Source organism: Mytilus galloprovincialis, chromosome 3, assembly GCF_965363235.1.
Source record: "Mytilus galloprovincialis chromosome 3, xbMytGall1.hap1.1, whole genome shotgun sequence".
Classification (NCBI taxonomy): domain Eukaryota; kingdom Metazoa; phylum Mollusca; class Bivalvia; order Mytilida; family Mytilidae; genus Mytilus; species Mytilus galloprovincialis.
This window is the reverse complement of record NC_134840.1, coordinates 74,579,416-74,604,853: the sequence shown is the minus strand read 5'-3', so window position 1 is coordinate 74,604,853 and position 25,438 is coordinate 74,579,416. Positions and strand designations below refer to the sequence as shown.

General features: G+C 31.9%; 2 protein-coding genes across 4 annotated transcripts in view; one reads left to right on the top strand and one right to left on the bottom strand.

Moving 5' to 3' along the window:
- LOC143068919 (synaptosomal-associated protein 25-like) overlaps positions 1-16,356 on the bottom strand; it is a 40,156-nt gene extending 23,800 nt beyond the window's left edge. For all 3 annotated transcript variants that reach the window (XM_076243298.1, XM_076243299.1, XM_076243296.1), the window contains exons 1-2: positions 16,235-16,356; positions 8,357-8,472 (exon numbers count right to left, since the gene is read on the bottom strand). In XM_076243298.1, the coding sequence (XP_076099413.1) occupies positions 8,357-8,458 (102 nt within the window). In that variant the 5' untranslated portion in view covers positions 8,459-8,472; positions 16,235-16,356. The remainder of the gene's footprint in view (positions 1-8,356; positions 8,473-16,234) is intronic.
- Positions 16,357-17,910: 1,554 nt separating this feature from the next.
- Positions 17,911-20,645, top strand: LOC143068918 (transmembrane protein 223-like). Its single transcript, XM_076243290.1, has 2 exons — positions 17,911-18,340; positions 20,317-20,645. Exons 1-2 carry the CDS (start codon positions 17,947-17,949, stop codon positions 20,622-20,624), a joined length of 702 nt encoding a protein of 233 aa, XP_076099405.1. The 5' UTR covers positions 17,911-17,946; the 3' UTR covers positions 20,625-20,645.
- Positions 20,646-25,438: the final 4,793 nt, after the last annotated feature.

The following is a 25,438-nucleotide window of genomic DNA, read 5'->3' as shown; positions in this document are numbered from 1 at the left end:
AAAAGGTTTTATTTTTACTGTTCTGGGAAATATGGCCTGTTAAACTATAGACTGGCTGAGTATTCTGAGCACAGGCACTTGTCTCAGAAAAAAATCCTATATACCTTAATATAATACTTTAAGGTGTATAGGATTTTTTTCTGAGACAAGTGCCTGTGTGGCTGAGGCTCAAAAGGCATTTATTGGATATGATTTTAAACTAGGCTTCCTTAACTTCAAAAGTTTTATTTTACTGATCTGGGCATAGGCCTGTCATTCATTGATAGACTGGCTATAGCTAAGGTTGAAAAGTGTTTTTTCAGACATTGGTTTATAGGCCTGTACTTTACCTATATACTGGCTAACCTAGTATATGCACTGGACAAAATGTCTCTAGAACGGTGGAACTGATTGACTATTTAATAAGGGGCATGACTCAATTCATCCAACTTGATAAAGCAGCCTCTGACAGGGTTATACAAATTCTCTAAAACAAACTACATTCATAAAATTGAGAATGGAAATGGGGAATGTGCCAAAGAGACAACAACCCGACCATAGAAAAAAACAACAGCAGAAGGTCACCAACAGGTCTTCAATGTAGCGAGAAATTCCCGCACCCGAGGGCGTCCTTCAACTGGCCCCTAAACAAATATATACATAACATTTTTTGAAGTTAAGATCAATAATTGTCTACAAATGAGTGACACTTGGCTTTACATAATTGATACTTTTTGTAGATAATTAGTCTTGGTAAGACATGCAATTTTTCTTGTCTATCAATAATACATCAACAGATGGTTGGTTAGATCGGCACATTAATTACTATATTTACGTCATTTCAAACGGAAATCAGCCACATCAATATCTTATTTTTGAAACAGATTGTCTATAATTAGCCCCAATAACTATATATTTGTGAATACTTAGAGCACTTTAACCATTAGCAGGCAATTATATTGATTTAGAGAAACACAAGTTGTCAATAGATTTAACTTGTCTGAATATCCTAAATATGCAAGTAATATTTGATACAACCATTAATCAAAAATTTATAGCACTGCCTAAATTTAGGTTAACCATTCATCTTAGAGTTTAAGGGGTTCCAATTAGCTTTGAAGAATGGAAGGTTCATGACCATTTGAATTTTCAAGTGAAAGGCCTACATTTAGGAAGTCATCTATAGGTCCTGTAAGAAGCATCAATATAAAAGATCAGAGGTCAAGGACTTTTCAGTTTCGTTTTAAAAAACTAGAGGCTCTAAAGAGCCTGTGTCGCTCACCTTGGTCTATGTGAATATTAAACAAAGGAAGCTTATGGATTCATGACAAAATTGTGTTTTGGTGATGGTAATGTGTTTGTACATCTTACTTTACTAAACAGTCTTGCTGCTTACAATTATCTCTATCTATAATGAACTTGGCCCAGTAGTTTCAGTGGAAAATGTTAATAAAAATTTACAAATTTTATGAAAATTGTTAAAAATTGACTATAAAGGACAATAACTCTTTAGGGGTCAATTGACCATTTCGGTCATGTTGACTTATTTGTAAATCTTACTTTGCTGAACGTTATTGCTGTTTACAGTTTATCTCTATCTATGATAATATTCAAGATAATAACCAAAAACAGCAAAATTTCCTAATAAAAATTACCAATTTAGGGGCAGCAACCCAACAATGAGTTGTCCGATTCATCTGAAAATTTTAGGGCAGATAGATCTTGACCAGATATACAATTTTACCCCTTGTCAGATTTGCTCTAAATGCTTTGGTTTTTGAGTTATAAGCCAAACTGCATTTTACCCCTATGTTTTGACCACTGCATTAATAGTTCAAAGGTCAATTGGGATACTTATTCAAAGGTATGAAGCAATATAACATAATCCTCTTCCTTATTCAATGAGGCAAGAAAATAGATAATAAATACAATACACTTGTATAATTTCAATCATACAAGTGAATATTATAAACACAAAGAATGCAAATATTTTATCCATTCCTGACTAATATTTCTCCAGGGAAAAAAGTTTTATGAATATTTTCTTCTCCGGGGATTGTTGTTATATGAATATTCCCCAACTCAGACTATATTATAAATCATTACATAAATAACTGTCAATATGAGACATTAAACTGCAGTTAAGAGATGAAAGAAAATTTCACACTCCTTTCTTCTTAAATAAATGTATACTTGGGAAGACACTTAAATTCTAGGAAATATACCATTATATTATAAGAAACTAAGAATTTAAAGAATATGTTATCATTTATCAAACCTGAAGTATGGATACATAGAAATGCTTTTCTTGTTTTCAATTAAATCATCAATCATATGTTCCCATGTAAAACTATGTGCTATAATGGGAGATATATCTTAAAATATAACTTATAAATAATAGCATCATTTTAATGTCTATTGGTAAAATATTTTTAAATAATTACATTAGATGTATGTTTCATCATAATACTTTGTTCTGATTGGCTAACTGCACATCACATGTTATTCCTTAAACAATTGCATCACTCAATAAAACTTATCATTCATGATAACACGTGGTCCCACAATAAAGTGCACAGGTGAATTAAAATAATAAAAATATAAAATTTGTGTTTTCATGATCATAGCCAAAAAATGTAATTATAAGTATTGAATGCTTCTTTTTCTAACTTCATAGGGTTGTAAAAGCGTTGACCGTGCGCACATGTTTAGAATTTTTTTCACATATTTAGCCACACTAGATAGATTTTGATTTGTTAATCCTATCTATTACGAATTGAACATTGAGAAAGGATAAGAGTAGCATTTATTTAGCAATTGAAATTTTTAGAAACAAGAATGTGTCCAAAGTACACGGATGCCCCACTCGCACTATTATTTTCCATGTTCAATGGACCATCAAATTGGATAAAAAATATAATTAGGCATTAAAATTAGAAAGATAATATCATAGAGAACATGTGTACTAAGTTTCAAGTTGATTGGACTTCAACTTCATCAAAAACTACCTTGACCAAAAACTTTAACCTGAAGCGGGACAGACGGACGAACAGACAGACAGACAGACGAACAGAGGCACAGACCAGAAAACATAATGCCCCTCTACTATCGTAGGTGGGGCATAAAAAGTGGCAACTTATTAGTGGCTAGGGATCACTTGTGATGCCAGTGTGACATAAACATATTGAAAATTTACATACTTGAATTTGATCAAAATGGTTATTTTAGACATGTACCTGATCTTCAGTAGTTGTTCGCTGATGTGGTTCATAAGTATTTCTCGTTTCTTGTTTATTATATAGATTATACCATTGGTTTTTCTGTTTGAATGGTTTTACATGTACACAATTCATTTTTTTGGTCCTTAATTTATAGCTTGCTGTTTGGCGTGAGCCAAGGCTCAGTGTTGAAGACTGTACTTTAACCTATAATGGTTTTACCTTTACAAATTGAGACCTGGATAGAGAGTTGTCTCATTGGCACTCATACCACATCTTCTGATATCTATATAGTTTTTGTCAAAATATATATGAGCAAGAGCTTGATCCCCAAATTAAAATATATTTCAAACAAATGAACGTCTTTGTAAAATGCAAGTTGTTTGTTCTTTATTACTATTTAAAAATGTCTTAGAGAATTGAAGGCTTCAGAGCAAATGCAATGGGAATTTCGTAATAATAGATTTTTCCATGGGGCATAACTAGTTAAAATTATTTGATCAGCATTTATTTTTGAAAGTGTCAAAGACATTGCTGATATAAATCTATGATATTCTGGCAAGAATTGTACACATGAGAGTGCTATCAATGCAATTTTCCATAAAATCAATATTTCCTAGGGGCATAACACTTTTAAAAATAATTGATCAGCATTTATTTTCAAAAGTGTTCTGATATAACCCTATGATATAAGATACATCAAATTCTGGCAAGAATTGTATATATGAGAGCGCTAACAATGCAATTTTACATCTATAATACTAAAATTACGAGGTCCAATTTGTCAGCCGTCATCGGGTAAAAACGACAAATCAAAGAATTCAACTCTATATGAGCCAGTCCATGCGAAAAGGTACAAAAAGTCCTTTTGGTAAACTTTACAGGACACGTTATCAAAGTTTGTTATAGTATTTTTTAAAAACGATTTTATCCGAAAAAAAATTACATTAATGTAAACATTCATAAGATTGTCAATTCTATCCCGAATTTGTCAACTAAAACCGAAAAAGACGTAGAAATATCTGAATTTTTGGTATTTGAGCAAGTGTAAAATCATTTGTTCCCCGGACTAATGCTATACCGACCAGAAACTACAAAAAATTATGACACTACAGAGACAAAAGTCAATAATTTCCGTCAGTTCTACAGGTTTAAAGAAAGAAAGACAACATTAAAACATGAGGGAAAATGCAAAAACTATGACATCTTGTGTTTTAGAAATTGAAATTTAAGTTAAGTTAAGTTATTTAATATTATATAAATCAACCTTAGTTGGACGGGATTCGAACCGTTGCCCGGTTTGATTGCATTGATATCCGCATCGTAAGCGAGAGCCTTATCCCCACTGCTACCAGGTTTAACGTTATCAATTGGCAAATCAAGCCATTTAAACTGTACTTTGAAAATGATTGAAATATATGAAATAATTCACTAAAAATCTTGATAAAACTAGGGGGGGGGGGTCTCAACACTCGCAGGAGTGTGTAGCTCACAGCTTGATGATATGAGGGAAAGTAAATGTGTTTTATAAATCACAAGTCTACTACCAATAATTATGCACACTTTTTAGAATTTCGTAAATTTTTCGTTTTTGTACCTTTTCGCATGGACTGGCTCATATAGGTGATATCGGCGAAAGTACCAAGCAAAGCCTATGTATAGTAAAAGAGTGATTTCGCCCTAACTTTTTAAAAAATCAACATATTTTAGATGTGTTTTTTGCAAACTAGATGTTTTGAGAGATGCCGAATCCATTTGAAACTTCAAATCGTTGCTAAAATATTTGGAATATGGACTTTTTGCTGATTGGTGTACGGTTGCTAAGGGGAGAATTTTAGTTGCTAGGGATAATTATATGTCAATATTTGCATTAAATTATAACGTTAGATATGAAGTATTATAAGTATTTCGATATTTCATTGCTTTTTGGCAATTTCGATTTTTTTGTTTTTTTGTGATTTTGAAAATGATATGAGCCAGTCCATGCGAAAAGGTACAAAAAGTCCTTTTGGTAAACTTTACAGGACACGTTATCAAAGTTTGTTATAGTATTTTTTAAAAACGATTTTATCCGAAAAAAAATTACATTAATGTAAACATTCATCAGATTGTCAATTCTATCCCGAATTTGTCAACTAAAACCGAAAAAGACGTAGAAATATCTGAATTTTTGGTATTTGAGCAAGTGTAAAATCATTTGTTCCCCGGACTAATGCTATACCGACCAGAAACTACAAAAAATTATGACACTACAGAGACAAAAGTCAATAATTTCCGTCAGTTCTACAGGTTTAAAGAAAGAAAGACAACATTAAAACATGAGGGAAAATGCAAAAACTATGACATCTTGTGTTTTAGAAATTGAAATTTAAGTTAAGTTAAGTTATTTAATATTATATAAATCAACCTTAGTTGGACGGGATTCGAACCGTTGCCCGGTTTGATTGCATTGATATCCGCATCGTAAGCGAGAGCCTTATCCCCACTGCTACCAGGTTTAACGTTATCAATTGGCAAATCAAGCCATTTAAACTGTACTTTGAAAATAATTGAAATATATGAAATAATTCACTAAAAATCTTGATAAAACTAGGGGGGGGGGGGTCTCAACACTCGCAGGAGCGTGTAGCTCACAGCTTGATGATATGAGGGAAAGTAAATGTGTTTTATAAATCACAAGTCTACTACCAATAATTATGCACACTTTTTAGAATTTCGTAAATTTTTCGTTTTTGTACCTTTTCGCATGGACTGGCTCATATAGGTGATATCGGCGAAAGTACCAAGCAAAGCCTATGTATAGTAAAAGAGTGATTTCGCCCTAACTTTTTAAAAAATCAACATATTTTAGATGTGTTTTTTGCAAACTAGATGTTTTGAGAGATGCCGAATCCATTTGAAACTTCAAATCGTTGCTAAAATATTTGGAATATGGACTTTTTGCTGATTGGTGTACGGTTGCTAAGGGGAGAATTTTAGTTGCTAGGGATAATTATATGTCAATATTTGCATTAAATTATAACGTTAGATATGAAGTATTATAAGTATTTCGATATTTCATTGCTTTTTGGCAATTTCGATTTTTTTGTTTTTTTGTGATTTTGAAAATGATATGAGCCAGTCCATGCGAAAAGGTACAAAAAGTCCTTTTGGTAAACTTTACAGGACACGTTATCAAAGTTTGTTATAGTATTTTTTAAAAACGATTTTATCCGAAAAAAAATTACATTAATGTAAACATTCATAAGATTGTCAATTCTATCCCGAATTTGTCAACTAAAACCGAAAAAGACGTAGAAATATCTGAATTTTTGGTATTTGAGCAAGTGTAAAATCATTTGTTCCCCGGACTAATGCTATACCGACCCGAAACTACAAAAAATTATGACACTACAGAGACAAAAGTCAATAATTTCCGTCAGTTCTACAGGTTTAAAGAAAGAAAGACAACATTAAAACATGAGGGAAAATGCAAAAACTATGACATCTTGTGTTTTAGAAATTGAAATTAAGTTAAGTTATTTAATATTATATAAATCAACCTTAGTTGGACGGGATTCGAACCGTTGCCCGGTTTGATTGCATTGATATCCTCATCGTAAGCGAGAGCCTTATCCCCACTGCTACTGCTACCAGGTTTAACGTTATCAATTGGCAAATCAAGCCATTTAAACTGTACTTTGAAAATGATTGAAATATATGAAATAATTCACTAAAAATCTTGATAAAACTAGGGGGGGGGGTCTCAACACTCGCAGGAGCGTGTTGCTCACAGCTTGATGATATGAGGGAAAGTAAATGTGTTTTATAAATCACAAGTCTACTACCAATAATTATGCACACTTTTTAGAATTTCGTAAATTTTTCGTTTTTGTACCTTTTCGCATGGACTGGCTCATATATAACTAATATAGGACAATGGTGTAGACTAAAAATTACACCACTCCAGACCCTTTTGTTTTCCACATAATTAATATTGCCAATGATTAACAAGTTCCGGGTCTAATCCGATACCGATACCAATAGTATATTCACCTGTTAGCTATTACCTTATCTGTATGTTCCGCATTTGACAGGCGCACCACCAAACGGTGTATTTAGGATTTTGCTATATACACGAGTCATAATCAAATGGCTGACACTACTAAATTCAATCATTGTCAAATTGTTCCCTATTGTAGCTTTATTCAGCAATCAGCAAGACTTTCTAAGATAACTAATATAGGACAATGCTGTTGATTAAAAAATACCCCATTCCTGGATAGCCTTGACCTTTTGCTTTCCAAATAATTAATATTTCCAATAATTGATAAGTTCCAGGTCGACGGGTTCAAACAGAAAGATTTGAAAGCAGAGAAAACTGTGTATCTTATAATCGACATGACTTTTTCAGATGACAATACCAATTACTAAATTAAGGCTTAGGCATAGTTATATACTTTAATTCAGTCTCGGACCTGTGATATCACGGGTGTGTACTTGTATGATCAATATTTCCAAGAGGTTTAATTTCAAAAGTGTCAAAGACATCGGTAAAATAAACCTATGATCTAAGTTTCCAAAATATGCCAAGTATTCAATACAGGAGAGAGCTAGTGATGCTATTTTCCGTATAATTAATGTTTCCAAGGGGCAATTTTAACTCTTTCAAATATAAATGATTTGCACTGATTTCTGAACTCATTCAAGACATTAGTTTAAACATATTTTATTGTTTAAAATGACAAAAGGATCAGACACAAGTTTTCAAGACATTGCTAATATAATTGATACAAGTTTAATAAAAATCTGGCAAGAACTGTACCAGTGAGAGTGCTAACAGAACTGATGGACTGATGGAAGAAGGGACAGACGAACAGACACCTTATTTCTATGTCCCCTGCAACCCATTTGCTTGTGACAAAAATAAAAATACTGAATGTTTTACAGATTGGACATCTTATCGATGTTTTGCGTAGATTTATAATTCTTTTCAATCATACCTTTTCTTTAGCTTATAATTCTGTCCAGCCAGGCTATATATGTATGAGTTTTTCAAGTCCAAATTTCTTTAGAAATTAAAACTATTTACAAAATATACATTGTAGCCATTTGACCATGAAAGGATGTTACCATCACATCTCTGAGTTCTTGTTATAATTATAAGTGTTTATCCTTACCTCATCTGTCTTGGCATTAGCCTGCATCTGTAAAGTTTCCAGTTCTGACCTCATATTATCATCACTACCAGATGCTGGCATCTCGTTGGTTGGTGCAGGCATCTTTTATTTTGGATCTGAAAAAGAATTATTTTATAATATGATTTGGAGGTCTCCATATGATGCATAAGTATGCCTGTATGGGGGTTTTAAGATGATACCGGGAAAATACAAGTATGGTCAAAGACATGAAGTAATCTGAATGTTATCTCAGCAATGGATGAATGTATCTTTCAGTGCTTAATTAAATGCATCAGGCCAAAATAAATAATAGGTTTGTTTGCCCAAACGCTACCTACCCAGAAAAAAGCTGCCTTCTCAAATTCTTTTATTGTCCTGATTTGAAGAAGTTTTATTTTTAATCAAATAGGCATGAAGACTTATAAACATCTGATACTTCAATTTCTTTTTTTGAAAAAAAAAAAAGAAAATGCCTACCTACCTACCCACTGTCTCAACCTTTGGGTAGGGTTTGGGCAAACCAAAATATGTTTAAGTGTGGCCTCAGGATGAGAACATGTTTATATGATATGATTATATGTACTAGATTGAATCAGAGTAGTTTTTTATTTATTATTTCAAAAGTTACCAGTCAGCAAGAAAACATATCACCCTGACCTGAAACAGCATTCTGAGTCAACCAGTCTTTCCCCTTACTCTTAAAAACCACATGATTATAGCTGTGGAGAAGTAACTAATACTTAATATCAAATCTTTGGTGTGACCAGTATGTGATGGAACCAGTGTTGGCCTTCGTAGGACTTTGTGCTTTTTTTCATACAAGTGAGAGGTTAAGCTAGCTTTAAAACCATGTTTAATCCACCATATAATGATATTCTACATAAGAAAATGTATGTACCAAGTCAGGAATATGACAGTTGTTATCCAATCGCTTGATGTGTTTGAGCTTTTGATTTTGCCATTTGATTAATTAGAGACTTTCCTTTTTTAATTTTCCTCAGGGTTCAGTACTTTTTTGTTATATACCTGATTTAGGAACTCAGATCCAATAATCAGATAAAATAATAGTAAAAACTCCGGTCTCGTCATCATATTTGTTTCATGTTTGAAATGATAAAAGCAAAAGTAGTCATTTCATGATTAAATGGTCATACAATGTAATTTGTCTAGGTTACATAAGCCTCAAAATAAAACTTAATGCATTTTCTACCTATCTTGTTACTTTATTAAATTCTTTAATCAAAAATGTGTATATCATATGAATACAATGTACATCAATACTGTGTATAACAAAATGCCCAACAGTTCATAACCTTTTATGTACTGAAATTTAATCGTGCATCTGTGAACTAAATTGAATTGATTTCAGTTAATCCTGATCAGTTTACATCAATTTAACATCAATATTTTCATATAATCTTTTCTTCCATTTAAATTAGTGTTCAAATTAAATGAAACATGATAAAAGCTTTAAAGTTTACCTTTTCTGGGTGAATACAAATTGTAACTTATTACAATGAAAGAACCATAACTCTGTCAATCAACTCAATCATTTGGTAACAGATGTTGGATATTCTTAATCATTGATGAACCCAAACTGAGATTATGACATTAATTAGACCTTTACAATTGATATAGATTTTTATTATCTAATACATTTTTTAATTTTATTTCTTATATTTTAATGATTACCAATATCGATGTCTATAAGTACAAATATATTCCTCATAGTCAAAGAGAGTGTGTGTAATGCATACTTTATCTGACACCACTGCACAATTTTCCTGATAATCATACATGTAAGGCTTAATACCTGTACATTAAAAACATATTGCAAATGTGTACATTAATATAAAAAAGACCAATTCACAGCTGCAAGATTTGTATACATGTATACATTGACCAATTATTTTTTGGGGCGAAAAAAAAACTAGTTACACCCATAGACAAAAGATCATGTTTACCATAAACTTATATGAATAACCTAAAGAAAAAGACTCAATTGAAACGATTAAATACTTATTTTAAAAAAATATTTCTACTACATCACAGATATATATATATATATATATATGGCAGTCAGCAGGGTTTAAGAACATAAGTTGTTCGACCTGTTAGTCAAATGCATTTTGTTTAAATATACTTTTTCACTCTTTTGGTCTTTTGGAAAATGTTGTTTGTGCTGTATTTAGACCCTTCTACATTTACTACGAAATTTGTTTTACATGCACATGTATAAAAATTGCTGTTTTTATCCAACGCAATCATAGGTTTGAACATAGTTTTCAATTTAGACTTGTATATATATATATATATATATATGGTCCTGTGGTCTAGCGGGACGGCTACAGTGCAGGCAATTTGGTGTCACGATATCTCAGAAGCATGGGTTCGAATCCCGGTGAGGGAAGAACAAAAATTTTGCGAAAGCAAATTTACAGATCTAACATTGTTGGGTTGATGTTTAGACGAGTTAATAAAGTATAAGTCATTCTAATGGTCACATTCTCATTGCCAAAAGCACATTAAAATATAGTTTTATCAAGTAAATAAGTGGTTTTTTTTTCTAATTTAGATTTTCATTAAAATTCAGGAAATCTTGCACAATTTTACACCTGTGAAAAGATAATGTTCCCTAAAATAATTCCTCAAGGTTGAAAATGAATTGAATCAAACCTCTAGAAATTTGAACAAATTGGTAAAAGGTTTTCAATATTAGTCAATTAGATACATATATAATATAACATTAAAACCACTGTATTTTTTTTTTTATCTCATTGTAATTATGATTGATTGGTTATTTAATTGTTGCTTGCTTAACATTCAGTAGCAAATATTTCATGCATGATCAGGACAATGTTTTAATTTATATACCTGTACATGCAAATCTTACTGGGGTTTCAACTTTAAAGAGACAATTTTTTGGTATGGCCTTGAATAGGAAATAAATAAAACTCATTATGTTGTAACATATGTTACAACATATTATTGACACAATAAATACGCTATGATTCAGAGTTATAATAATTTTACATCAACATAAAAGATGGCATTATAATCTACAGCTACAGTGTACAATTGTGTATAAACTATATATAGAAATGACTTTTTTCAACACATATGTGCTGAAAATAATAACTTTAATAATTTAACTGAAGAAGAAAAAAATCATTATTTACTAAATCCATCAACGCCTCTACAAACAAATAAGTTTGGATCCTTCTTGAAAAAGTCATTAGAACTGAGGGAAGGGGACTCTTAACAGGTTGTTGTTTGTTATAAATTTTGATGCTGTTTTTATTGTGTACAGTGTATGTTTGATACGTATGTCACGTTACAATAATGTATATATGTTTATTGTGTTAATATATGTTGGTCACAAACTGTAAAGTTTCTACGACAATAAAATATTTGATTTGATTTGATTTGATTTGATAGATGTTCAAACATTGTCATCAATCTCTAAACAAGAGGACCATATTCTCCATTTTCATTCTCAGTTTCAGAATATATAATCGAAATTTGCAATTAATCTCTAAACAAGAGGTTAATAATATATGTTCAAACATTGTTACTTATCTCTAAAAAAATAAACAAAAGGACAATTAATATGATGGACTACAAATGTACTTCCCAGTTTAATATTTAATCAATTTGTTTTGTAGATAGTTTCATATGAAAAAATTTTGTTAAAAGATTTCACATGAAAAAATCTGCTCTTCCTTTTTTTTCATATTTATGATTCAGATTTTTACATATTTTGCCCTCGAGTTTCACTAATTGAATAATTTGAAAGAACATTTTTTGTTGAAGTGCACATCTGGTGCAGTAAACTTAGTAGTTTATATAATTTAAATCAAATTATAAAGTATTAAATTTCTAATATGTCCGATCATTAGTGATGTTAGTTTGAAAATCTGTTGGCATATAAAGGTCTGGCACAGCCAACAAATTCACTATGATATGTCAATGTTTTGAACATCTTTAAGGTCATATTGTTGGATTTTGACTAATCATGATTATGGATTCAGCCATTGTAAAAGCAATGTATTTTTATCTTAATAACCCTTTGAATTGATTCTAGTTTATATAAAATTTATCCACCAATTTATAATACATGTATTTCTCTTGTTACAGGTAAGAATGCAGGATGTGAAGTTTCATAGTTTAAGTACATGCATCCAGTGTGTATATTAAAAGTGGTTGTATTTTAGTAGTTAGTATCTGAGAAATGGACAACAAACTATTAAAGGCTTATAGTAAATCGCTGGTTTATGAAATGACCAATCTTAATCTGACAGATCATCCGATGACACAATTATCGCCCTTTGATTTGCATTGTCTACAAATTTACATGTAGTCCCTACTGTAGACAATAATCAGAATTACTTGCAAATTTTTTTATTCACATTCCTAATTTATTTCTTTAAGTTTTATGCTTCAAATAGCAAGTAGCAGATTGAAATTTCACTGTAAACAAAATTCGATCATATTGTCTGAAGCTTTTAAACTGAATTCACAATCCCTTTAACATAAAACTGTCCATATTTTAAGAAAGAGCTCATTGGCTATACTATAAATTTGATATTATTTGTCCCAAAAGTAGTACACTACATATATTAACACTGAAAAATAATATTAATAGGCACACTAATGACATGATTAACCTGGGGGCAATCACACAGGTGTCATATATATATGTAATTAACTTGGAGATCAGAAATCGATAAAACAAAATTTTACCAAAACGGCACAAGATAATTTTGGAAAAAGACGTCAGGGCAGAAGGGCGCGGCGCCCTTCTATTTTGGGCTAGCGAGACCACTGACATACATTTGTACATTGTACAAATTACAATGTATTTATCAACCTTCTCAGAATTGATTGACTGATTGTTGTTTAATGTGATTTCAGCATTATTTGCTATTTCTTGGCTGTGTTCTTATTGGTGGAGGAAGCAGGGCTCACGCTACCAAGCGACTTGGGCGAAGAAGTCGCCCTCCCGACCGTCACTTCGCTTTCCCCGACCCCCAAAAGCGAAAAGAAGTCGCCCTGTTCTTGACGAAAGTCGCTTTCAGTCGCTTCGTTCATCGGACATTTTCAATTTTTATCAAGTTGATGAAACATTAATTTTTAACTGATAATTAAAGAAATTCAGACATAAACTATTCATTATCTTTAGAAAAGAGGTTGAAGCATTGTCTTCGCAGTGTGTATCAGGAAGTCTGCGTGCCCATGAAAAAACAACCTTTGGAAGATAAACTAACAATCTTAAGTCAATTAAAATTGAAGCTGAACACACCTTCCAGGTATGGGATTAAAACTACATGTAACAACCTCAGTGTTGACAGTCTTGTGACACATTAGGTGGACTACATAGACAATTAGTCCAAAGAGGCAGCCCTTCCAATAATTTAAATGATTTAGTTGAGAGGAGTTACCCAACACCTTCTTATAGAACGATAGGTAGAGTAACCAAGATACATTTGTAGATACTGATTACACTGCGGTTGTCTCTAAACCTCATGAACATGAAATATCAATAAATAATAAAAATAGATTTAATTTATATGTTTTATTTGCCTATTTCGGATCATTCTTTGAGAGTTATTTCAGTGACTGTGGATCTAGCTAGGGTATCTTCAGATATTCTCACAGCTAAGAACAGGATATATCTTTGTGTAATGTGTTTTCGTACTAATAATAATTATCACTGCTTATGGTTTTCATCATTGAGTTTTTATTCACGTGTGTACTCAAATTTTAAAAGCATATTCTGTCGAATGTTTTTAAAATGTAGGTATCTAGAATTCTTTGGTATAAAAGGCTTACTACGATTTTTTACTGTTACTGAATATTTTGCAATTTTCGTATATAAAAAAACGGCGTCATATGTTTTCGTACGAATTAAAAAATGGATCAGTACACTGACAGGAAATCCGAAATGATTATAAAAATCCGGAAATGAGTATTTTCTAAAGTCGTGGTTCTGGTTATTGCTTGAATGATAAAAACAGTTATTTAATTCTTTTTAGTACTGAAACTAAGTGGTAAATAGTTTTTGGTTGATGTTTCATGTGCTAAAATTGTAACATTGTATTTTTTTTTCCAGATTGGCACTGGGTTTCTACAAAAGACATTATTTTTTTTTAATTTCAAATGCAGTTTACAAAATTTGTGATTAAATGTAAAAAGCTAAGATTGTTTTCAAATTTATATATTTATGATGTATCAAAAGAATTGTCAATAGAATATTGAATGAATGGAGTTTGAACAATCATTTTATATAAGAACCCTGTTCATTTTAACTCTCTGGTTTGTAATATAAACAACCAAAAAACCACATGACACTCACATGTCTTGAAATTCCGTTGTTGGACAGGCAAACGACATACAAATTTACATTTTAGCTGTACTTCATGTCACCCTTCAGAATTTTTCTCAACAACTATACTAGCAATAAACATTTTTGACATTAAATAAAAATGGCTAAACAGGTGTCTTTTAATAAATTTGTTTTACAGCGACTTTGAATATGTTTTAAACTTGTCAAGTTGTAGTGTTGTTGTTGTTCCAAATATAGAAACCAAACAACACGCAACAATATACGTGTGTGCAATCGCAACTGATGAAAATCTGGATAGCAGATATGAAAACATATGACACGACGATACCACCCTAAATTATACACCACATCAAGCAAAAAATACTGAATAGTGCAGCTGTGGAACCTTGGAAGAGGGTGGTAAAGGGGGGTACTGAACACGAAACACATGAAATAAAAATCGCAAAAACGTTGCACGAAAAATAAAAATAGGGAAAAACGAAGCACGAGAAATAAAATAAAAAAAGTACCAGACTGAATTTTTACTCAGTCGTTCTTGGAGATCATGCAGCCTTTATTAATGGACATGGAGACCTTGCAGTCAACTTTTAGCGTCCGCTACTTGCATCTTATTTGAAGAAAAAAATTATTCATAGTAATTTAATAGACTTCATTGATACCAAACATATTGCAAAAGTAGAATGGTAACAACATACATCAATTACTATTAGATTACACAAATTTCAGAAGGTATTATAAAACACTGACTTTTTAATCAAATGCGGGACATGCAGGAGAAATTAAGAGCACCGACACGAAACACAGGAAATAAATAAGGGGAAACACGGAGCACGCAAATCAAGCCAAACCCGAGAAACGAGAAATAAAACGTCAAAACATGATAATACAGGAAACGAAAACGTCGCACGAAAAAAATCCTTTACCACCCTCTTGGAAACACCACAACACTACCTCACGGAGTGCTCCAACTATGAAGAAGTTATGTACCACCAAGTAATGCAAGAACTAGGGATACACAACTTCAACCCAGACACCCTATTTGCAAGACTAGATACTGAAAGGCTGCCATACTGAAACTTTGAAAGTATAGAGGTTAAACAGAAATTAGAAATCGTGTCCATCACCATTACACAAACAGGACATTTTGACACACCATAACATTCTCAGCCTCAATCATAAACTGCAAAAACAAAATTAATGAACATGGAGATAATCATTAGGCTCGGCATAAAAAAAAAGGGGGGGGGCTCATTCTAATACAATTTTTAGCATTTTGTATCTTATGTTATATTTCTTATTATTCAACCCAATAAATATCATAGATCTAGTTGTAACTCATAGTAGCCTAAACCCTTACGTGCGTCACATCAGCCGACAACACTGTCACTAAAAAAATAAACAGATAAATGTAAACAGGAATCTGAGCACTGCCCACTTCGGTCTGGGTTTAGGTAGGGCAAACGGGGTGATTGCAGGACACTATATCTTTAATAAAACGATGTTGTATGAATCTGTGATTGTTATTGCCTTACCACAACCTCCCACGAATGTAAAATCTGTAAGATGAGCTGAAAAATGAAGTTTTATGCGATTTTCGTCTGAATCAATATGTCAGGTGACGTCATGAATATTATAATTTGTTTAAATAGGGAACGAAATCCCGAATAGACTTTAAAATCCGTCTAGTTATCTCCCATGTATCAATTTTTACCAGCAATCGTTAAAATATAGTTCTATTCATTTGTAATAATTTCCTTCATGAATAAAAAAAAAACATATACCCTAACAAGGCCGGGTTGTCCACTATAATCACATAATCATATATTAAAAAAAATGTTTAAACAAGATAATCAATAAATTAATCAAAAATACCGTTTTAGATAATCAAATAATCAATAAATCATAAAATACTTGGTCTGGTAATCAAATAATTATTATAAAAACGGCAAAGTAATCACATTATCACATAATAGAAAATACAAGGAGGCTCTTTGGTCACAGGCTGAGTTTATATATGGTAAGCAGTATTAACATAGAGACTCTGAGATCTCGAATAATAATAATTAAAAAAAAATGGGTCCGGGGTATATTTACTGCTCTAGACTATAGTGAGCCTCTTCAAGTGGTTTTTGATAATATGATTACTCGGTGGTTTTTATATTGATTATTTGATTACCTGACCAAATATTTCATGGTTATATTTATATCTGATTATTTGATTATCTCAAGTTGTACTCAGTATTGATCATTGATCATTTAATTGCATTCATTGATTTAATTGTATTCATTGATTTAATTGTATTCATTGATTTAATTGTATTCCGCATTGATTTAATTGTATTCATTGATTTTATTGTATTCAAATAATTGTAATCATTTTGTAATTTTGTAATCATTTGTACCAAATTTATCTTGTGATTATTCTGCCTGTAATGGACGTCTTTAATTGACAATAAAATATATTTGAATTTGAATTTGAACTGCATTTTTGATTCTTTGATTATATATCTTGTTTAAAAAAGTGATAAGTGATTGTGTGATTATATTGGCCCAAAAAATATATGTGATAACTTCGACACCCCATAATGAGTATTTCAATCATATGCGGATGGTCATGGATCATTGATCATAATGTGTATATACTCGTTTGGCCGATATCAAGACAACGGTCGGACCGGCCCATATCATAAGTAATGATACGATCATGACCATACACGTATATGGTACATACTCATATGCGTATTGTCCGCAAATCATTATTTGTGCTCCAACACCTCCCCACATAAGAGACTTCCAATAAAATGAACAATTACTGAAGTGTTGATTGATATATTGATTGATTGTTCGATTGATTGGTATAGTAGATCAATTGATTGATTGATTGATTGACTGACTGACTGATTGAGCGAGTGATTGTTTGTTTGATTGATTGATTGATTGATTTATTGTAATCAAAAACCCATTTCAACGTTAAAATTTAAAAAAAAGATTGTAATCAAAATCGAATACATCAATGTTTAATAGATTGGTAAGAAAATCTACTTGAAAGTCTTATAAAGGGTTATAGTCAATTTCTGTCGATAATGAACCTTGTCAATTTGAGGAAGAAGGGGAAAAAATCGGCACACCAATACGGATTTAGATTGCAAAATATTGCGGTGCTCCATATTGTAGGAGTTATACATGTAAGTACTATCCCAATATCATAGTTGACACTCGCTTGCTCGTTTCTCTACCCATCACCATGGAGTGCCTCCGAAATGCAAGGAGAGTCAATGTTATTCTACTTTTATATAGAGGAAAATGTCAGTGTTTAAAAAACCGAATCCACACGTTTATTCACAAACAAAACGCTAACAATAATTCCCGTTTTTATAGTAAGAGACTTCCTTATGAGGTTGACACCAACGTCCGTCAAGACATTTTGCTTTACACTAACAAGCAGAGAAATGGCATGATGTTATCCCTGTCAGTTGCTGGAGTTTTATCATCAGTCATATTTGGAGGCTGGTTTACTTATACATTACTGTGTGTGAGAGACCCAGCGCCTGATCCTGATGAGACCAGGTGGTGGAAGAATAATATATTCTGGAGGAATAAAAATAAGACTGCACTTCTTACTATAATTGGCCTTGCAGGTAAACACACAGGTTTTCTTATAAAGAAGCCAGTAAAACAAACTCCAAATCCTTAACCTTTATTGGGTCATTCTGATATGGCTGCTCAATCAGAAATTACGCAAGCGGGTCAAGGAATAGATTTTAATGGATATTATTTTTAAAATAGTAAAATATGTAACAGTACATGAAGGTTTATGGTATCGGGACCGTTCGCCCTAGGTCCGTTCGCTTTGAGTTCGTTCGCCCAGAGTCCTTTCGCCCTACTATAAAAATATTAATATTCAGGGCATTGGAAATTGATTAAACTTATTCAGATATTTCTATGGTATATATATCATATATATTCTTGAAATTTATGGAAACATTGAAATATTTAAAAGTTTATGGCTTGTTTTTGATCATTAATTGTTCAATTACAAAATAATACGGATAACTGATTATTGTGAAACTTGTCTTCTGATGGATTAATAATAAAAACAAACGTTTTATTTTGATAAAATATTCAGCTTGAAATTAATAAAACTAATGATGTACGAACTGTTAATTATGAAACGGATTTACAAGTTCATTTATTTATACTGCATACTTTCGTGATTGACTGATTACAATTATTTTGTTAACAAATATCAATAAAGATAAATACATTGTATTCCAGTATTCTACTCTGCAAATCAAAGGGAAAATGATAAATTGATTGCGGCAATATAAATATTCTGTCAATTTTTCAACAAACTTTAACATAATTTGTTCAAACACTTAAAATAATGCAATTAGACAACAATTAGAAAAAAATAATAATCAGGGCGAATGGACCCTGGGCGAACAGGTATCAGGGCGAACAGGTTCTCGGGCGAACATGAATCAGGGCAAACGGACCCGGATTCAAGGTTTATTATGGCATGAAAATATTGGTATTCCTAAGGGATTTTATTTGAAAACTATATTTAAATTTGTGTTTATAACTATAAATTTTCATATGATGTAATGAAGTATCTGGATTATGAGATGTTTTCTCCTCCATCTTTGGCTTTGTTCCAATCTTGGAGTAAGTTCTGTACATGTACATGTATTATATGAGATAAAAATATGAGAATGGAAACATAGAATGAAAGTATCATAAAGACAGCAACCCAACCAAAGTTATTTGAGATGTATCAACTAGAGGAAAATATGTATATAAAAAAAGAAGATGTGGTATGATTGCCATTGAGACAACTCTCCACAAGAGACCAAAATGACACAGAGATTAACAACTATAGGTCACCATACTGCCTTCAACAATGAGCAAAGCCCATACCGCATAGTCATGCACATTTAAAAAAACAAGATCCGTGAACTTTTAACCTTGTACATGTAGGTAATTTTATGATTACTAATTAACTGACTATATATATAGCTAGCCAAGACAACAGAGAAATCTCAGACTGTACAAGCAAGGAAGTTCTCGTTAAGATTTTATTTGATACAATGAGCTCAAGACTGATAATGAAAATTGACAGGAAAATTATAAAATACTCATACTTAAATTTCTACAATATGTATTATTTAAACATGCTGGAAAAAGTTTTTATAGAAACATGTATTTTTTTCCCCTCTGTTCTAGAGAGGAAACATTTTGTCTTTAAATCTGTATGTACATTGTGTGTTGTCATAAAATAGATGTGGTTTTTTTTGTCTCTTTTACCAGACAGTTCAAAGTTTTAAAAATATGTTTTTTTAAATTATTTGACCTTATCAATCTTGCTTGAAATTTTGTTTGACATGCTTTAATAGTTGTTCCTTTGACATTTGAATAGATAGAATGGATCTGCAAAAGCTGATATTTATAAATGATTTTTAAATAGCCATTTTCTGAAAAACATCAATTGTATGCCACAACTATAAATTTTGTCTTAGGATTTTAAACATGTTAGATTGCTTACGAAATAGTTTATTACTTCTTTGTGACCTAAAATACACCAATCTAACATTCAACATGTTTTATATAATTACAGGATTTGGCTTTACATTTATTGGTCACCAGGTTCCAGCACATACAGTCAAAAACATTTGGCTTTTAGCAGGAGGACAAAAAGTCAGAATTCATACATATGGACCTTTCTTATCAACAAAAGAGATGATAGTGCCGCTTAGTAATATGACATGTACTGTTCTCCCAGAGCCTGGAGAAGAAAATAAAGACGTTTCATTTAAAATTAAAGGCAGCCGGCTGTTTTATAGTGTGGAATGTAAAGGAGACTTTCTTCAGCCAAAATTATTTAATAGTACTGTTGGAATGTATAGGAAGAATTTTAATCAATAAATAAATGTTATATTTATACAAGTCAAATTCATTATATCTGTTGCTATTGGTGTTTCATGACCTTGCCTTGGTGTAATATTTGATTTTTTTTTATTCCATATTAGATACCTGTATAAGTTTTGAAATGGTTTCTGTGTCACATTTATTAAAGAAGATCAGGTCAACATATGCCTTATACATGTATTAAAATATATGAATGTTTCACCCTTTTCCAAGCCGTTTCTAGCTCGTCTAGCTTCACTTATATATGTACATCTAATAATATATTGTTAGTATTAGACAACTTTTGGCTGTGAGTTTGTGGTTGGCTAATCTAGAAAAGTGTATTAGGTTAAAATTACCGTAGACAAGATTGCACACACTGAAATGTTTCGTCTTCTTTAGTCCTAAATACAAAGCTTTACTATAACTATCACATAAACTTAGCATAATCCAAGAAAATAAAGTCAAGGTCAGAGAGAAACCAAACTGAAAATACATGTTTGCCTTACAATCATTCCAAACACTAAACACGCTTTAAATATAGTTGACTTATTACAAATAGTATCTAAGAAACAAACTTAAACTAGGAAAACTTGAGAAAACCTTGAGGTCAAGGTCAGATGAACCCTGACAGACCAACATGTTCACCTTACAATCATTACATGCTTTAAATATAGTTGACCTATTGCATATAGTCTCTAAGAAACAAACTTTACCAGGATTACTTGAGAATGACAAATGAACCATGAAAATGAGGTCATGTTCAGATGATAATTGCCAGACAGACATGGCTATCTTACAGTTCCATAAAACATATATACCAGGTACATTGTAATTAAACTATTGCTAATAATATTAGAAAAAAACAGACACACTAAAAAGAAAGATAACATTGAGCAATGAACCATAAAAATGAGGTCAAGGTCACATAAACATGCAAGACTGACATATACATGGAATAAGATTTTCATACACCAAACACACTTGACCTATTGCATACAGTACATATATTAGAAAAACAGACCAAAACACAAAAACTTAACTTTAACCTCTGAACCAACTGAAAATGTGATCAAGGTAAGATCACACCTGCCAGTTGGGCATGTATAACTTACAAACATTTCATACACCAAATTATAGTAGACCTATTGCTTATAGTATCTAAGACCTTGACCATGTAAACTTAACCTTGTTCACTGATCCTTGAAATGAGGTGGAGGTCAAGTGAAAACAGTCTGATGGGCATGTAACCTTGCAAGGTACACACATATCAAATAAAGATTTCCTATTACTAATGATAAGAGAGAAATCTAGAATACGAAAAATCTTAACTTTTTATTGAATACTGATAGTCACTGAACCATGGAAATGAGGTCAAGGACAATGAACATATTACAGAACATTAGGCATCTATATACAAGTCTTCCACCTTCTGAAAGATTTTACCTCTTAAAAAGTTTTTTCAAGACCATTGCTGGATCAATATTCCTATGTCAAGCTTTCTGCAACAAAAGTCGCAGGGTCAACAAAATTTACTTCCAGGTGTGTAGCTACCATTAGGCTGTGCCTTTATGATATAGGAATGTGAATTGTTCACTAGTCTGCCATCATTAATGAAGGAAGCGTTGGATATATTCAAACATAAATACATACAGAAACTAAATTTTTTACAAATCGGTGAGTGAAACCGTTGAAATTATAGAAACTGACTTGAGCTATGCAATGACTTAATTGGATTTGAAGTTATCCAACTCTGTTTCAGATTTCACTTCAATCAACATCCAAATACCTGAATGCAGCTACACACTATACATTTCCCTTTTTTTCAGATTAATGACACATTAGAATATAGATCCACTCCTATGTCCACCCTTTGCTTACAAATCTTAGTAGTAAGGGAGGTTTTGACACATTACCGGTATCTTAATTTTATTCTAAGATTGGAAAAAAACTAATATTTTAAAAGGGCCTTAATTGTCATTCTGAACCCCAATAAAATCTGTCTTTAACCTGATGAGAACTTTAGCAGCCTCCACTGGTTCCCCTACCACAATTTATGCAACCTCTGCTTCACTCCTGACTACATTTATTTTAGCTTTATTACCACCTTGGAGTGACGTCACCATTTATTATTCTTATTCTCAAAGTTATCCTCTATTCACTAGTATTTTGCTCATTATTGAAGGCCATACATTGACCTATAGTTGATAATGTCTATGTCTTGTGGTCTCTGATGGAGAGTTGTCTCTTGCAATCATACCACATCTTCTTATTTTTATATCTCAAGACTTTTTATGTGTCATGCTGGATCCATTTAATTACATGTACCGATATTGCTTTGCATATAGAAAATAAAGTATTTGATGTACATGTATAATACATGAATGACAGAGACATCCAATGACATGAAAACACTCCAAAGGACAACCTCCAGACCAACTGTAACCAGTGTGTTCAGTTTGATTTCATTGTGCTAGATCACAAGATAACACCTGTATTCAGAAAGACATAGCATTTCAAATTATTCTGTCTTGGAGTCAAGTAGTACAAACAAGTGCTTGATAGCGTGATAGCAAACAAAAACATTAAAGTCTTGTTTTGACCAAGTGTTTAAACCCATAATATCCAACACTTGCCTTGCATAATATACTGAGACCACTGAGGTACACAACACATGTAGTTGTTAACTATGGACAGAATATGTTAGGAAAGACTAAAGACCAAAGCTTGAGAGCTGTACTTTCTTGCAGAATTATACACTTAAATCTCAATGATTCTAACTATAAGCAGATGTTCATACTTTGAATTAAATGGACACTGAAATAAAATCTTAAAAAGAGTACGAAACCATGCTTCAGAAAATATATGATTTTTATTAAATTTATAAAAATTACAAGAATTAGATATCACATTTTGAACAATCAGATCATAAATTTCTAATAACAATTATAAATGAGCAGAAATATTTTGCCTGCATTTTTGAATGACTATTATATATAATATGTTGAAAGATTTGTGAAAGGACAAGCTACACAATTTTTCAGACTTGCATGGAGATCCATAAAAACTGAAAACTGACCTCATCATAAAGTCTTGTAAATCAAAGATCCATGAATACAAAAATCAAATTAAGAAGACCTTGTACAGAATTTATAAACTGTTGAAATGTTCAACTAAACTGTTGAAATGTTCAACTAAACTGTTGAAATGTTCAACTATCATCTTGATAGTTTTCAACATTTATTTATAGTGGATTGGGAAACAATTTTTGCAACTTATATTAATCTTTTTCAAATCTTGATAGTTAATGACTTCATCCTCAAACCATAACATTACATGATTTAACATAAAAATAAGTTGTCTGAATGCTATTTTTTAACTGGCTTAACCAACAGTCTATATTTAAAAACAATTACCAAGACACTGACCTATTAAATTGCATAAAATTCATATTCTATCATGAGTCAATGAAATGAGGAAAGGTTAGACTGCCCCTATTCAACCAGCATTTATGGTTTAATTTTGAATTGTTTAGCTCTTTTAAACTAAAAAAAAAATACCTTCCTTGATGCCATTAATGGAAGAGTGTACTCACATTTTGGAACATACTTGTGTTTTGGTGTCTGTGACATTTGTCAGTGATAAGACAAAAATTATCTTGTAATGTAGAAGCCAATATTTAATAAGCATATTTTGTATAAGTTAACAATAATTTGTAGCAATAAATAATATGTTCAAAATTTTATTTTACAAAAAGAATCTGAATGAGCCTTTATGAAATAGTTCTTAGAATTCAGAACTTATCATAAAGGGAGACAATTACTATCTGTATGATGAAAATAAAAATATTTATCATACATTTAACTATTATGCAATCAGATTTAAATTCAGGACCTCAGGATTTCGTGTTTTTTAGCCCTGGATTTTGGTATCAGGACCCCTCCGCCCCCCTCATTGAAAGCACCTCTGTTTTTTACTTCCCTGCATAGATCAAAGTGGCAATGGAGTAAATATTATGTCAAGGCATAAAAATATAGTATATATACCAATACACATAATTAACAGCGCCTGGTGATGCTTCATAGCCTGACCGGTTTCGGTCCGAAAAGGACCTTCATCAGAGGCAGAATGGTGGATTAATGTTTGCACCCTATTTATATAGATATGGTTACCGCCAGTTACCATATCTATATAAATAGGGTGCAAACATTAATCCACCATTCTGCCTCTGATGAAGGTCCTTTTTGGACCGAAACCGGTCAGGCTATGAAGAACCGCCGGTTACCATATCTATATAAATAGGGTGCAAACATTAATCCACCATTCTGCCTCTGATGAAGGTCCTTTTTGGACCGTTAACATATCTATATAAATAGGGTGCAAACATTAATCCACCATTCTGCCTCTGATGAAGGTCCTTTTTGGACCGAAACCGGTCAGGCTATGAAGCATCACCAGGCGCTGTTAATTATGTGTATTGGTATATATACTATATTTTTATGCTTTTACATTTCTCTCACTGATACACATAGTTAATATGGCTTCTACTAAAGAAAGCTCCATTTGGAGTTAATGTGTTTAGAGACTTCTTATGTCAGTGCACCTTTCCTGTATTGCCTAAATATTATGTCAAGCTTCGATACTGAGATATATCCTTCCACAGCAGATCCCACAGTCTTTACTCAACACACAACAAATATGACCCTGTTTTTTTTAACTGGTCCCTTTTATAGCTAACAGAGAACCTGTCATGAAGGAGTAAAGGTAAGCATGCTTCTTTTTAATAAAGTTTGAGATTCATAAATTGGCTTTTTAAGAAATCTAAAGTCATA